The sequence below is a fragment of the Panthera leo genome, chromosome A2 (genome assembly GCF_018350215.1).
Source record: "Panthera leo isolate Ple1 chromosome A2, P.leo_Ple1_pat1.1, whole genome shotgun sequence".
NCBI classification, from domain to species: domain Eukaryota; kingdom Metazoa; phylum Chordata; class Mammalia; order Carnivora; family Felidae; genus Panthera; species Panthera leo.
The window spans coordinates 13,535,941-13,550,903 of record NC_056680.1 but is presented as its reverse complement, the minus strand read 5'-3'; the positions used below and the strand labels follow the sequence as shown (position 1 = coordinate 13,550,903).

Below are 14,963 nucleotides of genomic sequence, written 5' to 3'. Positions count from 1 at the left end.
CGGGCCCCCCCCCCCATGCACGACTGCGAGCGTGTGTGTCTGTGTCTGGGTGTGAACCCGCAGTTCCTGTGTGAGTGCACATGTGCATCATGCCTGCCTGGAGTTTGGTAGGTATCCAGGGAAAGGCTGCTGTCTGGTCAACTGGCCCTGGCTGTGCAGCAGCGGTTGTGTGTCCTTGGCGGTTGTGCGAGGCCGAGGGACGCCCTTAGGCTGTGTGCACAAGTGTGTGTGTTTGCGTGCGCCTCCGCGCGGAGGTTGATTACTGGCTCCCCGGGACCTGTGTTGTGTGGTTGTGTGCTCAGGCTTCCTGCGTCGTGTGTGTGTGTGTGTGTGTGTGTGTGTGTGTGTGTGCGCGCGCGCGCGCGCGTCTTGATGGGAGCAACCGCCCCCGCCCCTGCCAGCTGACCCCCTGTTATACCTCCCTCTTAGAGGCCGCGCTCCCCAGTAGGGATCCCCACCCCTCAAGCCTGGCGGTCGGGAAGTCGGGAGCCGCTGGGGTTCCAGACAGGCGGAGAGGAAGGGAAGGGCCAGGCAGGCCCCAGCCCCGCCTCCATCCCGAGGGGCCCCGGCCGGGGTTGGAGGGGGACGCCAGCCCTTCCCACTTCCTGTCCAGCCGGTCGTCCCCTCCCCCAGCTTCCTCTCCCGCGGGGCCCCCGAGGCCCGGGCAGGCGTAGAGGAGGGGCCTGCGTTGCGAGCTAATGGGGGCGCGGCCGGCAAGCTTCTATGGGGCCTCGAGCTGGCGGCTGCCCAGCGCCCCGGAGGCCACCGGCGGACGTGGGAGCCAAGGGCACCCTCGTCGTAATAGCCGCTCCCACCACCGGCCTCCGGCGCCTACTTCCAACGAGGCACAGAGAAAGTGGCTCCCCCACGTCGCACAGCGTACATGTGACAACTGTGACACTCCGGCCCTGAGGACGCTCCTCCTGCCATCCCAGGCACCCCCTATTTATCTCCCAGCGCTCGGTGGCTGCCCGGGATTCTGTGTGTCCTGCGCGGGTCCCTCGGCCTTTCTGAGCCACGGTTCCTTGAGTCGTGATCTCCAACCTCCCCACAAACATTTATTGAGCATCTGCTGTGCGCAGGGCTCTTGTGGGGGGCTCTGGGGACCCAGCCAGCACGCTTTGCTACTGCTCGTGGAACTGAGATTTTGATGGGGAGGGCTGACCGTCAAACGCTGGCGATTTCAAGGAGTACCACATGCTGGGCAGAGGGAGGGGTTCCCAGTGGAGAGGATCCAGCGATGGCCAAAAGGGCCGGGCTCCCAGGCAGGGTGGAGGCGGGCGGGGGGTGGGGGGGGGGTGGTGGTGGGAGGATGGAGAGAAGGAGGGAAACGCAGCGCGAGCTGCGAAGGGGGAGGTGCGGCGGGCTGAAGCGACAAGCGCGGTTCTCATGGCAACCGGGACGGATCTCCAAACACAGCCTCGGTGCCCGCGGAAAAGTCCGAGAAAAGGGAGATCGGCCCCACGCGGCGTCAGGGAAGCGGAGCCGCGCGCACATCCAAGCAGGGCGCACTCCTTACAAGAGCAGAACCCACAGAAGGGCCTTATCCCCACCGCACCCAGAAGAGGGAGGGGCTTGGGGGGGGGGGGAGGAAAGTTTTTCGTTTTTTTTTTTTTTTGTTTGTTGTTTTATTAAGGGGAGGGGTGTATCTGAAAGATCTGAAAGCAAAATGTTCAGACTGCAGCACAGAAGTGCAAAGGCCCTGAGGTGGGTACACGGTTAAGGTGCTGGAGGCAGAACGAGGAGGGCAGTGTGGCTGGAACAGGAAGAGGAACCGGATCACTCCCGAGGGGACGGGTTGGGATTCGTTCTAAGCAATAAGGAGCCACGGGAAAGTGTGTAGCCTTGAACGGCAATCCGCAACAGGACTTTAAGAAGCTCCATGGGGCTGCTGGGTACATTGAGATAGCATGGAGGATGCAGAAGGTTGCCCGCGTAAGAAGCCCAGGTAGACAGGGGCCCTGGGCCAATGGCAGACCCGGGAATTGATTGGGGTCCCGGTGGGGACCCGAAGCAGAGAAGACTTTAATATTAAAGTCTGGTCGGAATCCTAGACCCGCCATTCCTTCATCGGCTCCCGACTGCCCCTGTGTGGCTGTGCGGGGACTGCAGCCTTGAGCCAGTTCTCTGCCTCGGGATCATCACCGGGTTGGAGGCGGTGCCTGGGCAAGCCCGTAGCGGACTGTGCTCGTAGGGCTGGGGCGGGGTGGGAGTGGGGGGTTGAATGGAGGAAAGTCTGTCCCAACCCCACTCCCTGCCAGCCCTTCCATTCTTCATACCCGCCCTTCACAGGCCCACCTCCCGGCCTTTGCACGGGCTGTTCCTGCTGCTGCCTGGAGGGCTCTTTGGCTCCTGGCCCTGCCTATTCTAGTTCCTTCTTCCCGCCACCCCCCTCGTCTCCTTCCTTCCCCTCTTTCTCCTCCCCTCCCTCTTCCTTGCCTTCCCTGGCCATCTCCCCCAGATTACTGGTTCAGCACTGGTCTTGGTTGGATTTGTCACTGTTACGATAAAATGATGCATCAAATACTCTGTTGACAGCCTCTGCCTCTCCCCGGATCTGTCATCCCTGCGGACACAGCCCTGGCGGCCAGTGAATATGTTGCAGAAGTCGCTGGGAAGCCTGGTTTGGGTTTTCCTCATGATGGTTTTTCCTCTCCACTGGAGATGGAAGGAGCACCCCCCCCCCCCCACTTCTCATTAAAGTGGCAGGCCTTGGGAGGGGCCCGGATTCGGGATGGGGGCTCCTCCCCAGCCGTGCGTGGGAGGCGGGCCACAGCTGGGAGCAGGGTCTGGGCCCTGAGATGTTTCCTCTCAGAAGCTGTAATTATGGGTAATTTTCTAACTGCAACACAAAAATTAAAACCCAAACAACATCGGGAGGGGAGGAGCCACAGCAGCTGGCCCGAGTGCTAGAGCAGGGGTGGGAGTTCTAGCCTAGACCTGGTGGGAGGAGCAAGGCCCCCAACCTGAGCGCTGGGGGGGAGGGGGGGGAGTGGAGGGGGGGCAAAGGCTCCCGGAAAAGACAGAAACCCCTCGGAGTCTCAGGTTTCCTGTACTCCAAGACTGATCACCTGGAGGTAGAAGTCCCCGGATGGATGGAGGTTGGGCCTGGGTTTGAATCCTGGCTGCGCAGGTCCACTGAGAGTCTTGGAACCGGAGGCGACTGAACCCCCCCCCCCCCCCCCCCCCCACAGCTTGCAGAGCTGCTGCCGAACTCTAGGCAACCGAGGGGACCCGGGATGGCTAGGAGGAGGAGCCTCACACAATTCTACAGCCCCACCCATCAGCACCATCCTCGACAAAGCTCTGCCTGAGCCAGTAGGCCGAGCTACCTCCAGTGCCTTCCGTGGGCTCCAGTGCCCATAAATTAAGTGCCTGTTCCTTCTCGTTGCATTTGAACTCCAGGGCCAAACCAATCGTAAGGAATTGGTGGGCTCAGCCCGGATCAGATCATCCCTGGAAGATTCGCCCAGCAGCCTCATTCCCATGTCATAGACTAGAATAGGGCTCTCTGAGCCCAGAGAGCTACTAAAAAAAGTCACACGGGTGACGCAGAGGCAGCACCTCACCCACTGGCATGCCTGCCCTGCCTGGGTCTGGGATACTCACTCTGAGAAACTGGAGGCATTGTGTGGAAACTTCAGGCCTGGGGGGAGGAGCAGGGAAGAGAGGAATGAAGGAGGGAAGAGCCTGTAGCAGGTACAGAGAAAGTTCCACAGATAAAATTGAGGCTCAGTACAGGGAAGCAACTTACCTGAAGACACACAGCAGAGAGTGGAGAACCAGGTATCTCTTTGGGCAGTAAAGCGGAGGGGTCTCCCCCCCCCCCCATTTGGGAGTCCATCACTTAATAATAACACTGGGGAATGGATGCTTGCTAAGCACCAGAAGCTGGGTACTTTGTGTCCAGGGTCCTGTTGTATGCATCCAGCTCATCCCCACCCCAGGGCCTTTGCATGGCAGTGCTCTCTGCCTGGGATGCCTTGCCCCCAGCCCTTCCCCATGGCCTGCTACTCTTCATCCTTAAGGCCTCAGCTCCCACATGTCTTCTCAGAGAGGCCCTCCAACCCGGGTCACATTGCCCCGTTGGGATTTTCCTGAAAACCTTGTTTTTGCACGTTGATTTCCCACATTTTCAGTAATCCATGAGTTCCACGAGGGCAGGGAGTTTGAATGTTTTGCTCAGTGCTTAGAACGAGTCTTGGCACACAGCAGGAGCTCAATAAATACCTGCTGCCACACACATGAATTAAAAATGATCATTGTCCCCTCTGCGCTGGGATCTGAGGCCTTCAGTGTCCTCAGTGGTCTTAGCCTGATTGTGACACAGACCACCATTACCATCCTCCCTGGCCAGGGTGGAGTCCAGGGTTCAAAAGGGCCAGGGACCAATTTTCTGCCTCTGCCCAGGCCACCGAGGACTTACAATCCCAAGTATGGCCACACGAGGGCAGCAGAGACTCGCAGCACCAGCTCCTAAGGGTCTTCCTCCCCCCCCCCCCCCCCCCTTCCCCCCCTCAAGCCTCACCTTGGTGCACCTTTGGGACAGCACTTGAGATCTCAAGCTTCAGGCTTGGAACGTAGTCAGCTTCTCTTGACCTTGCCCATGCCCCCAAGTCGGCTTCCAGATATATATTTATATATTTATGTGTTGAATTATTTCACAGCAAAAAAAAGAAGAAGAAAAATACAGAAAAAAAATCACCCGGTTCCTCCACCCCACCCCCCAAAACTTCCCATTTTGAACTCTGCCCTGCATATCTTTTTTTTCCCCCTCACTTTATTTTCTCCAGAGGTCTTTCACCAACTTTTCCAAGCCATGAACCAAACCCCTCTACACTCTGTTTAACTTTTTCTCCACTGCACTCCTACTTCCTAATCACTGCACCTTCCCCACTGGAATATCAGCTCCTCGAGGAAGGGCAGGAGTTTTGCTGCATTCAGGAGGCACTCAGTAAATATTTGCGGGATGAATGTAATCTTCGCAAAAAATTAAACAATTAGGGGCGTCTGGCTGGTTCAGTCGGTACAGCATTCCACTCGTGATCTCAGAGTGTGGGTTCGAGCCTCACGTTGGGGGTAGCGGTTACTTAAAAATAAAATCTTTAAAAAGAAAAAGAAAAGAAAACCTAACAAATAAAACGAAATACCCTCCTTAGCCCACAGCCCCAGGCAATCGCTATCATGAACTCAAGTTCAAATCCATGCATCCAGGAGTGACCTGCAGACCCCGCCAGGTAGACGTACGCGAATGCATCTCGTGTGTGAGCACCGTGCAGCCTCATGGTCAACAACACGGATTCTCGGCTGACCCTCAGTTGCTCTTGAGCCTTGGGCAAGCTACTCGAACACACCATGCCTCAGTTTCCCTGTCTGTAAAATGGAGCAGGGGTCTTTTCAGTTCCTATGAAGCGTAATGACAGTTCCTATCTCGAGGGGCTATCGTGAAGATTGCATCCTTTTTTTTTTTTTTATTTTAAGTAATCTCTACACCCAATGTGGGGCTTGAACTCATGACCCCAAGGTCAAGAGTCAACATGCTCTACTGAGTCAGCCAGGTGTCCCAATCACTCCACCTATCTTAATTTGGGGTCCCTAAGAAGCAGGTTCTAAGAACAGAATTCAAGAGCATGGACTGTTTAGGTGGTCATTCCGAGAAGCCCTGGTCGAGGAAGAGACAGAGGTCAAGGTGAGGAGAGAGAAGGAGCCCTTCAGGGGGTACCAACCAGGGGGTTCCCAGGGGCTGGTTTCCCAGGGGGCCCTCGGGGACACAGCCCAGAGCGTGCCTCAGAGATGTCCTAAGCGAGGTAGGAGGAATCTGAGGCATTTATAATCAACGCTCCTCCCTCTGTGGCGGAGGGCTATTCCCAGGGGAGCCCTGTGGCCCAGCAGCTTGGCCTCCCGCAGCCTCCCACAGCCAGACCAAACTTGGCTCTCGCAGGTGGAACGTGCTTGCTGACCGCAGCTGCCTCAGCGATATATTTTTGTTTGCCCCCCACCACCCACCTCACCCCCCCTTACAACAGCATTCACTGACTTCTAAAATTTCACCGTAACCAACATGGCCACGTGACTTCAGACTCGGTCTTTCTACTCATTCAAAATCAAGCTATACCTTCTGATTCAATCTTTGTCCATTCGATGGACCATCAATGACTCCCTCCCCCTCCCCCGTGGGACACTCAGCCAAGTGTCCCCGGTGCCGTAGGCATGCTTGTGTTCACACCTGCTTCTCAGCCCTTCACAGCCCCCCTCTAGGGTGGTTTTCGCTGTCCTTGTTTTACCCGAGAGGAAGCCGAGGCATAGACAGATTAAGGTACTGGCCTTGGGTCACACAGCGGTGAAGTGGCCAAGGAGACCTCAGTCATCGCTTGCTGGATTAACGCCTGGTCCGCGGCCGCCCACATCTACCCACAGTCCGGGCTTGCCCCTAAGTCAGCTTTGCTGCCCCAGTGCAGCTTCTGCTTGTCACACCTGCCTCTCTGGTCCTGACCTGCTGGCTCCAGAGCCCCTCAGACACCTCAAGATCCAGGCCTCTAGATGGCCTCTGCTGCTGGGTTGGGCTGCCTGGCACCCTGCCCTCCACCCTCCCCCAGGTGAGACTGGATCTTCGGAGCAGCCAGACCCGGAGGGAACGGGGGGGGGAAGTCTGGTGTTCAAAGGCTGCACTTTGAATACATGGAGATTGGAAATGGTAGGACAGGGGTTAGGGCAAGAGATCTGGGGGCCTGGACCCCAGGGGTGGAGAGGGGGGCAGATTCTGGATAAGTGTGAGAACCCAGGAGCAGGACGGGAGGTGGATAATGGGAGAGGGCAAACCCTTGATCCCACTTCAGCTCCCAGTCTCGGAAATATTGGGGGCAGGGCCCAGGCCGAGGCCTTACCCAGCATAGGTGGGTACATGGGGGTCAGAGGATGTCGGGCAAATATGGCTAAATTGTGGGGGCCACACATTGGTGGCCCTGGGTCTGGGTTTACCCCCAGGGAACTCTGTATATCTATCTTTGTCTTTAGTGGAGGGTCCTTTGAATTTTTCTGACTATTGTTGGGGGTGTCTGAAGGTCTCTAAAAGTCTCTGGGCATCCCTGGGGTCTTGGGGATGTCTGAGTTTCTCTGGGTATCTCTGGAAGTTTCTGTGGGTCTCTAGGTGTCCTTGAGTGTCTCTGGAATCTCTCTGTCTTGGGCTATCTGTGAGGGCCTATAGGTATTTCTGGGGTCTTGGGGATTCTGTGTTGTTTTAGGTATCTCTGGGGGTTTCTGAAGGTCTCTAGGTGTCTCTAAGGATCTCTGGAAGTCTCTGTGCTGAGAGACTGGCCCCGCGTGGGACTCAGACCTGTTTCAGACTCAATCTCGGGACATGTCAGCCTGGAAGGAGAGGGAGTGTGGAGATGTACCCTCTGGAAGCTTCTGGTCCCCCTCAGGCCGTGGAGCCAGAGCTGCCCTGCTCCCCATAGCCTGGCCATGACCTTCTGGGGCTGCAGCAAGCAGGTCCAGACCCCAAGTCCCCCAGGCCCCAGACTTGTCATACCCCTGCCATGCTCCAGAACCCAGGACCTCCCCAAATGCCAGGAACCTCCAGACTCCTAAGCCCCAGGACCTAGGCCTCCCAAACTCCAGACCCCTCTAAATGTTCCAGACTCCAGGACCCCCAGGTCCCCCTGACCCACCTCCAGAACCCACTATCCCAGGCCCCACGCCTGATCCTCCCCCCCCAACATCCCCAGCCCTTGTGTCTGGCACTTCCTCATTTTCTCATTTCCTCCTATTCTAAGAGGACTTAGCCCTTAGGAGACATCCACCCCCACCCAGGCCCGAAGCTAGCTGGTGCCCCTCTGTCCCTCTTATCCCCAAAGCCAGCGTGTCTTACCTGTGTTTGCTGGCTGATTTCTGTGTTTTGCATGAAAAACCTACGTGGTGAATTTCTCCCTCCCATCTGCCCGCTGCTTCGAGGTAACCATGGGTATTTGTTTTCCGTGTTTCATCCACGGTTTCTTTGGAAGAACGAAACGAAATCTAGAAGTTTACTTTTTTGGCTTTTTTCAGTTAGTGCTTTCTCTTGGAGACATCTGCTCTCACCTAGGTCTGCTCCCACCCCCTCCACCCCTCCCCAGACCTTTGCCACAGTCTGGATGCCCTTCTCCCACCTCCTTACTCAATAAGTCCCCCTCATCCTTCTCCCTAAGGCCTCGGCACACAGTAGGAGCTTAATAAAGGTTCGTGGGAAAAATAAATGAGTCTTTGCTTCTCAGTTCATAGAGACCCGTCATTTTGTTTCTATGACTCTGTGGCACCCCCCCCTCCAGGATGGATAAATCATTATTCATCTAACCAATCCCTTAGATTGCTTCCTTTTTTTCTCCCCCCCCCCCATATAAGAACATTGAGATGAATCATCCATAACCGTGTCATCTCTTGGCCCTCCCTCTTTTTTAAAATTGTTCAAAACACACTTAACATAAAATTGGCCATTTTCACCGTCTTAGCGTGAACAATTGCGTGAGTTTTTTGTACATTGACAAAGTGTTTTGTGAGCACCACCTACCTCTAGCTCCAGAACATTTCCATCGCCCCAAATGGAAACCCCATCCCCCCCCCCCCCCCCCCCCCGCTTCGCCGCCCCACCCTCACCCCAGCCCCCTGGCGACCACCAATCTGCTTTCTGTCCCTAGGGACGTCTCGTATCAATGGAGTCATAGGCTCTGTGGGCTTTTGTGACTGGCTTCTTTCACTCACCCTGATGTTTTCAAGGTTCATCCCTGACCAACGGAGCGTCAGCGCTTCACCGCTTTTTGGGGCTGAGTAACATTCCGCTGTCTGGAGGCACCATGTTTTCGTTTATCCACTCATCAGTTAGTTCATGCCTCTGCTGCCCTTGTCACTTTGTCAACATGAAACATTCAGGACAGTCCCAGCAGCGGATGCTGGGGCAGCAGGCACGAGTGTTTGGAACTCCCGTGGCCTCGGCCGGTCAGTGTGCCTTCCTTCCACTGGGACGGCACCACATGTGATCCTGAAGCGTGGCACGGGCTTCCCTGTTTTCCCATAGCCCGGCCAGCGCAGAACATCGGCACACTTCTGAATCTTTGCCAGTCTCATAGGGGAAAACAAACGACGCCTCAGAGTTGCGATGTGCAATTTTCCTGTTAGGAAAAAGTACCTTTGGGTGCGTTGGAACGACAATTTCCAGCTCTTTCTAAAAGTCTCGGTTCAAAACCTTTTGGCCATCCCTCTGAGTCTGAAGAGGGGAAGGGGCAGAGTTTGAGGAGAGGGGGAAGCATGGGGGAGTGGGGTTCAGCTTCTCACCGTCAAGAAGGCTCTCAGAATTTATCCCATTTTACAGATGTGGAAACTGAGGCACAGGGGGGTTAAGATTGCACAGTGAGTCAGGGTCTGGAAGGGAGTTGAACTGGGTCTGCCTGACGCTAGGACCCCAGGGAGGCGGAAACCCTCTCCTAGCCCACCCTCCTTCATCTACTCTTGTCACTACGCTTTGGGTCTGACTCAGGTACCTGTCTCCTTCTGGAACGCTGGTCTCCTGCCCAGGTTCCCCACCTCCAGACAGCAGGCTCGCTCACTCTGGAGGAATCTTTGGACACAGCACTCCTCCACTGCTCACACATCTTCCTTGGCTCCCCACGGCCCTGGGAATAACGCCCCACTCCTCAGCCTGGCTTCTGAGGCCGGCACTGCCCACCGCCTGCCCACACCACCACTTCCTCCTCTTAGCCTGTCCATCTAGCCACTCCACTCCTAAATGCACGGTCCCAGCCCACCATGCTTTCTCAAGCTGCGGGGCCTCCACGCTGCATTCGTTTCTGCCAGCTACTGTGACTCACCCCCAAGTCCTGAAATCAACATCTCCTCTCCCAGGGAGCCCTCCTCACAGCCCCCTCCACGGTGGAGGCATCACTGTACAGGAGCAGGAGCTCTGAGTCTGCCGGGGAGGCTAGCAGCTGGGAGAGTCAAAGGCAGGTTTTAGGAATTCTTGGCAAAACTCTACTCACGTGTTGAAGCCCCAATTCTAATGCTCCCTCCTCTAGGAACCCTTACCGGACTCTGTCCCTCCCTCTGACCCTGACCCGACTCCACTGGACTGGGTGTGTCTGTGGCTAGCTCTGTTCTCTCCAAAGACTGGGTTGCTCCACCAGAACCTGGCCATAGCCGAGGCCTTTGGGAAGTCCAGCATGGGTGATTGTTGAATGAATATGTGAATGCGTGGCTTGGGCGGCAACCGAGTTGAGACCAGGAAGCGAGATGATGAGATAGCAGTCATTCGGGGTGTTAATGGGGGACACGTAGTCACTGGGTTCCAGCAAGAGAGAAGCAGATCGCCCCTCCCCCTCCCGTGAGAATCCTGGGCCTGAGGTCTTGCAGGGGGGGGGGGCGTGTCTCTGTGTCTTCATTCTTCCCCTCAGCCTTGCACCCGGACACCAGTTCCTCTTCCCCTGAGTCTCTGGGTGCGGATCCTGAGGAGCGCCCGGGACCAGAGCGAATCCGCAGAGGGTGCTGACCGCTTGGGCCCTCGCGTGCAGGTCAGCCACCACGCAGCCGTCCCGCGCCAGAGCCTTCCAGCACCGCCGAGGCAAAAGCGTGGCGGTGGGACCACAAAGGTAGGACGGAGGCGCTAGAACTGGGGTCCGAGAAGGGGCCTCAAACCAAATTGTAGGGGGTTCCTTTCAGCAGCCCCACCCCAGATCAGCCCAAGACTCCCAACACTTCGCAGTTCCGGAAGAAACAATTAGTTGGGCCAGGGGCGGGCCGTTTCCGGGGCAACCGCTTATTTTGCATATGGTCCCGTCTTGGCCAATGAGGGCGCCCGAAATATTCGGGGTGGGGAGGGGAGGGGACGGGAAACTTAACCCGAAGGGGCTCCACGGGGAGAAGGGGAGGGGCTGATTGGGTCGGGTCTCCTCCTCGCCCTCCAAGACCTTTGGGCCCTGGAATTACGTACCCGTTTCCCAGAGGGGGCGACTGGGGCCAGACAGAGGCTAGAGCCGACCAGAGGGGAGGCACACTAGAGGCTGCGTGTAATCATTTCCGAAGGAGCCTGAGTCACTCTGAAATAAGAATAATATTAATATTAACATTGACATTAATATTAACATTGACATTAATATTAATACACAGGCAGTGAGGGTGAAGTGTCCACAGGCTAAGGCCGGGGCTTGGATTCTGGTGTCTCTGCCTAGGTTGCTTGGATGGGGGGCGCCCTGGTGTGGATGCTGTTGTTGCCGCTGCTGCTGCAGGATCCCGGCAGCCAAGGATTGTCATGCAACGTGTCCTCGTGGGACGTGGACTGGACCACAGAGTTCACAGCCACATGCCTGAATTTCAGCGGCCAAGGCCTGAGCCTGCCCCGGAACCAGTCTCTGCAGGCCAGGAACGTGGTCCTTCTTGACCTGTCTGGGAATGGTCTTCAAGAGCTACCACTGCCCTTCTTTGCCCTCCTGGGAAAGCTGGAGGTCCTAGATGTGACAAACAACCCACTGGACCGAGTGGACAGGGCACTGGCCATGCGCTGTAAACTTGACCTGAAGGCTGACTGCAGCTGTGTCCTAGAATCCTGGCACCAGGTCAGACGGGACAACTGCTCTGGCCAGCTGCCTCTGCTGTGCCTGGACACAGCTACTGGTGCCTGGCACAATATCTCTACCTTCCTGGAGGTTGGCTGCCCCCCTGGCCTGTCCTTGATGACCATCGGGGCACTGGTGGCTGGTTGTAGCCTGCTCCTTGGGCTCACCATTGCTGGCCTGGTGCTGGCCTGGAGACTTCGGGGACGCTGGATGGTCAGCAGCCACGACCTGGACAAAACATGGGCTGCTCAGGATGGTTCCAGGTCTGGCTTGGGCAAGCAGCCGAGGTACAGTAGCCGAGGCCTCAGCCCTAAGCCCCCAGAGGCTGTCCTGCCCAGACCCTCCACACCCGACTATGAGAATGTGTTCGTGGGCCAGCCAGCTACCAGGCACCAGTGGGCCGAACAGGGGTGAGTGACTCACAGCTGCCTGCCACACTCTGGAGGCAGACGGCCGGGATTCAAATCCCCGCACTGCCTCTTGTAGGCTGTGTGATCTTGGGCAAGTAGTTTCACCTCAGGGCCTCAGTTTTCTCATCTGTAAAATGGGGATAATAACAGCCCCCACCTCATGGAGTTGGGACAAGAATTGAGTTCCTGTATCTGAGGCACGTTTCCCCCTTCGTGACCTGCAAACCCAGTTTCTGGCTATCAAGGATGGGGAGAGAGGAAGCGCGTGCTGAGGCAGAGTAGGGGCTTTGCAGTAGCAGTCAGTGGCCTGGGCTCAGTTCCTGTGTGACCCAAGGGCTGTCTCTGAACCTCTGTTTCAGTCTCTGTAAAATGGGGACAGCTCCCCTTTCCCCATCTGCCTTTGGCACATGAGATGCTAAGAAAGCTGTGTCCCTCTCCCCACCCCCCCCCCCCAAAGCCCTGTCACCTTCAGATTTGGCTGGACTTAGATGGGTTCAACTTTTCCAGGTTGGCTGAGGGAATGAGGGAATTTCGGGCGGCAGCACCAGCAGGGGCAAAGACCTGGAGGTGGAAGAGAATAGAGAATCTTCTGTGAATCGGTTTTGCGAAAAACAAGACATCAGAGCGGAGGCTGGAGGGGGCTGGGAGAACCCCAGCAGGAGTGGAACAGGATCATGGATGGGTTTGGGCAAGGAAATCCACAAAGTGGGGAGGCTGCTGGGAAGCTGCTGGTGAGAAATGAGAGAACATGCAAAGCAGATGCAAATTTGGCTCAAAAGCAGAAGTGGTCTGTGGTGGGGAGCTGAAAGGCACTGGACTCCATAAGGCAGCTCATGTTCTGATGCTCGCCTCTGCCTCACTGTCAGCAAAATCTCAGGGCCAGTCTCCGCCAAAAACATTGTGATGCGATCCAAATGATATTGGATGTGTCATTCCCACCCTACGTTTTAGTTGTACAGGCGGAGGCTCTGGGAGACAGGGGGATGACTTGCCCAAGGTCACACAGTGAGTCCAAAGCAGGGGCAGGAAACAAATCCTGGCTCTGAGTCCTGTCTATCCCACATAAGCATTTATGTATTTTGAGGGATTCATTCTTTTTTTTTTTTTTTTAAGCTTATTTATTTGTTTTGAAAGAGAGAGAGCAAGCAGGGTAGAGGCAGAGAGAGAGAGAGGAGAGAGAGAATGCCAAGCAGGATCAACCCTGACAGCCCAGAGTCCAATGCAGGGCTTGAACCCACGAACCATGAGATCATGATCTGAGCCGAAACTGAGAGTTGGATGCTTAACTGACTGAGCCACCCCAGCGCCCCTGGAGTGATTCATTGTAAAGCATGAATGACTGATAGACACAACTTGCCCAAAATAGCCTTTGTTACAAGACGTAACAAGGAAGTATCCCCCAGGGGCATCTGGGCGGCTCAGTTGGTTGAGCTTCAGACTTCGCCTCAGGTCATCATCTCATGGTTTATGAGTTCGAGTCCCGCATCGAGCTCTGTGCTGACAGCTGGGAGCCTGGAGCCTGCTTCGGATTCTATGTCTCCCTCTCTCTCTCTGCACCTCCCCCGCCTGTATGCATGTACACACACTCTCTCTCCCTCTCTCAAAAATAAATAAACGTTAAAAAAAAAAAGAGGTGCCCCCCCCCCAACCTGGGGAAGGGTTCCAGAAGCATGTTCCAGAGGCAGGAAAGTTCTTCTCTGCGGGTCTTGCCTACCGTAGCTAGACATTGCCAAGAAACTGCCTCCTCCTCTATGGATCTGGGACTCCGAGATTTATTTCTGTACTGAGGCCACAAAGTCAGTTGCTTCAGGAAACCTAGTGAAAACATTTCCCATGTGAAGGGGCACTGGTTTGGCTTTAGCCACTTGTGTCCATGTGGCTGGTGCAGCTGGAACTTCTGACTTTTCAAGAGGAAACTGAAGTCTAGATTTAATGTAAAAAATGAGCAATGATCTCAACTTTAAGGGGGAAGATGATTTGACCACGGGCTTGAGGTCCTTGTGCCACAGCATTACAATGCTAAATCTACGGAATCTTCCCTGAATCTCTGGCCCCCCACCTCCTTTCCTCAGAGAAACTTGAGAGGCTGGGAGAACACTGCCCTGTGCCTCAGTTTCTTCACATGTAAATACTGGGCGGGGGGGGGGGGGGCGGGGGGGAACTCAGCTGCCCAGAACTTTCTTTGCCTCTCAAAGCTGACGTGTCTATACCCTGAGTCCTCCCTCCCCTCACATCTGTTTGTCTCCACAGGGCCCACCCATCAGAGGATAGCGACTTCTACATGAATTATGAGGGCCTCCACCGTGCCTCCCAGCCTGTCTACTGCAATCTGCGGTCGCTGGGCCGAGCCCCACTGGACGAAGAGGAGTATGTGATCCCCGGGCACTGAGTCTTTGATGCCCTGAACTCACACCTGCTGCCTTCCAGCTAACTGGGAGCATTCTGGCTCTTCCCTGGCCTCCGTTTTCCCACCTGAGGAATGGGGACAGAGAAGGACCGTCCCTAAAGCCCCAGGGAGGCTCTGTAGCTCCCTCTCCAGCCCCTGCTCTGCTTCTCACCTCCCGCAGCTGCTGGAAGGGGAGGAGAAGAGGCCCTGGTATGGGGACAGGAGGGTCAATTTGTGAATGCCATTGTCACCCTCCTGGGAGAGTGCTAGACGTGCCCAATAAATACTGCAGGGCTGACAAGGCTGCTGGCTCAGGGCGAGTGGGTTCCCTGAGGTGGGGATTTCCTTAAGCTACCCAAACCAGATCTCTGAGACTCCTGAATTGTTCCCCACCCTTGGTCTCTCCCCTCTGTCCCTCTTAGGCTGCCTTCCCGGGTACCTGATACCCAGGCTTAGCCCCCAGGGCAGCCCATACCAGCCCCAGAGGGATCATTATAACTTATGAATGGTACTGTGTTCCTCCCCTGCTCACATACCCTCCATGGATTCCCCAGGGCCCCCAGGACCTCAGCCTGGGGGTTGAGGCCTGCGTGA

At 56.0% G+C, this 14,963-nt stretch overlaps 1 protein-coding gene across 1 annotated transcript; it reads left to right on the top strand.

The window, feature by feature from the left end:
• Positions 1-10,390: 10,390 nt before the first annotated feature.
• Positions 10,391-14,677, top strand: LRRC25 (leucine rich repeat containing 25). Its single transcript, XM_042928921.1, has 3 exons — positions 10,391-10,610; positions 11,190-11,983; positions 14,234-14,677. The coding sequence occupies exons 2-3, from the start codon at positions 11,199-11,201 to the stop codon at positions 14,370-14,372; spliced, it is 924 nt and encodes a 307-aa protein (XP_042784855.1). The 5' UTR covers positions 10,391-10,610; positions 11,190-11,198; the 3' UTR covers positions 14,373-14,677.
• The last annotated feature ends 286 nt before the right edge of the window (positions 14,678-14,963 follow it).

What these genes read in the sequence shown, in the direction of transcription:
- LRRC25 (XM_042928921.1), top strand. Translation starts at nt 11,199, where the DNA reads ATGGGGGGCGCCCTGGTGTGGATGCTGTTGTTGCCGCTGCTGCTGCAG. An exon ending in CACCAGTGGGCCGAACAGGG is followed by an intron (nt 11,984 to 14,233) that starts GTGAGTGACTCA and finishes TTGTCTCCACAG; the next exon opens with GGCCCACCCATCAGAGGATA.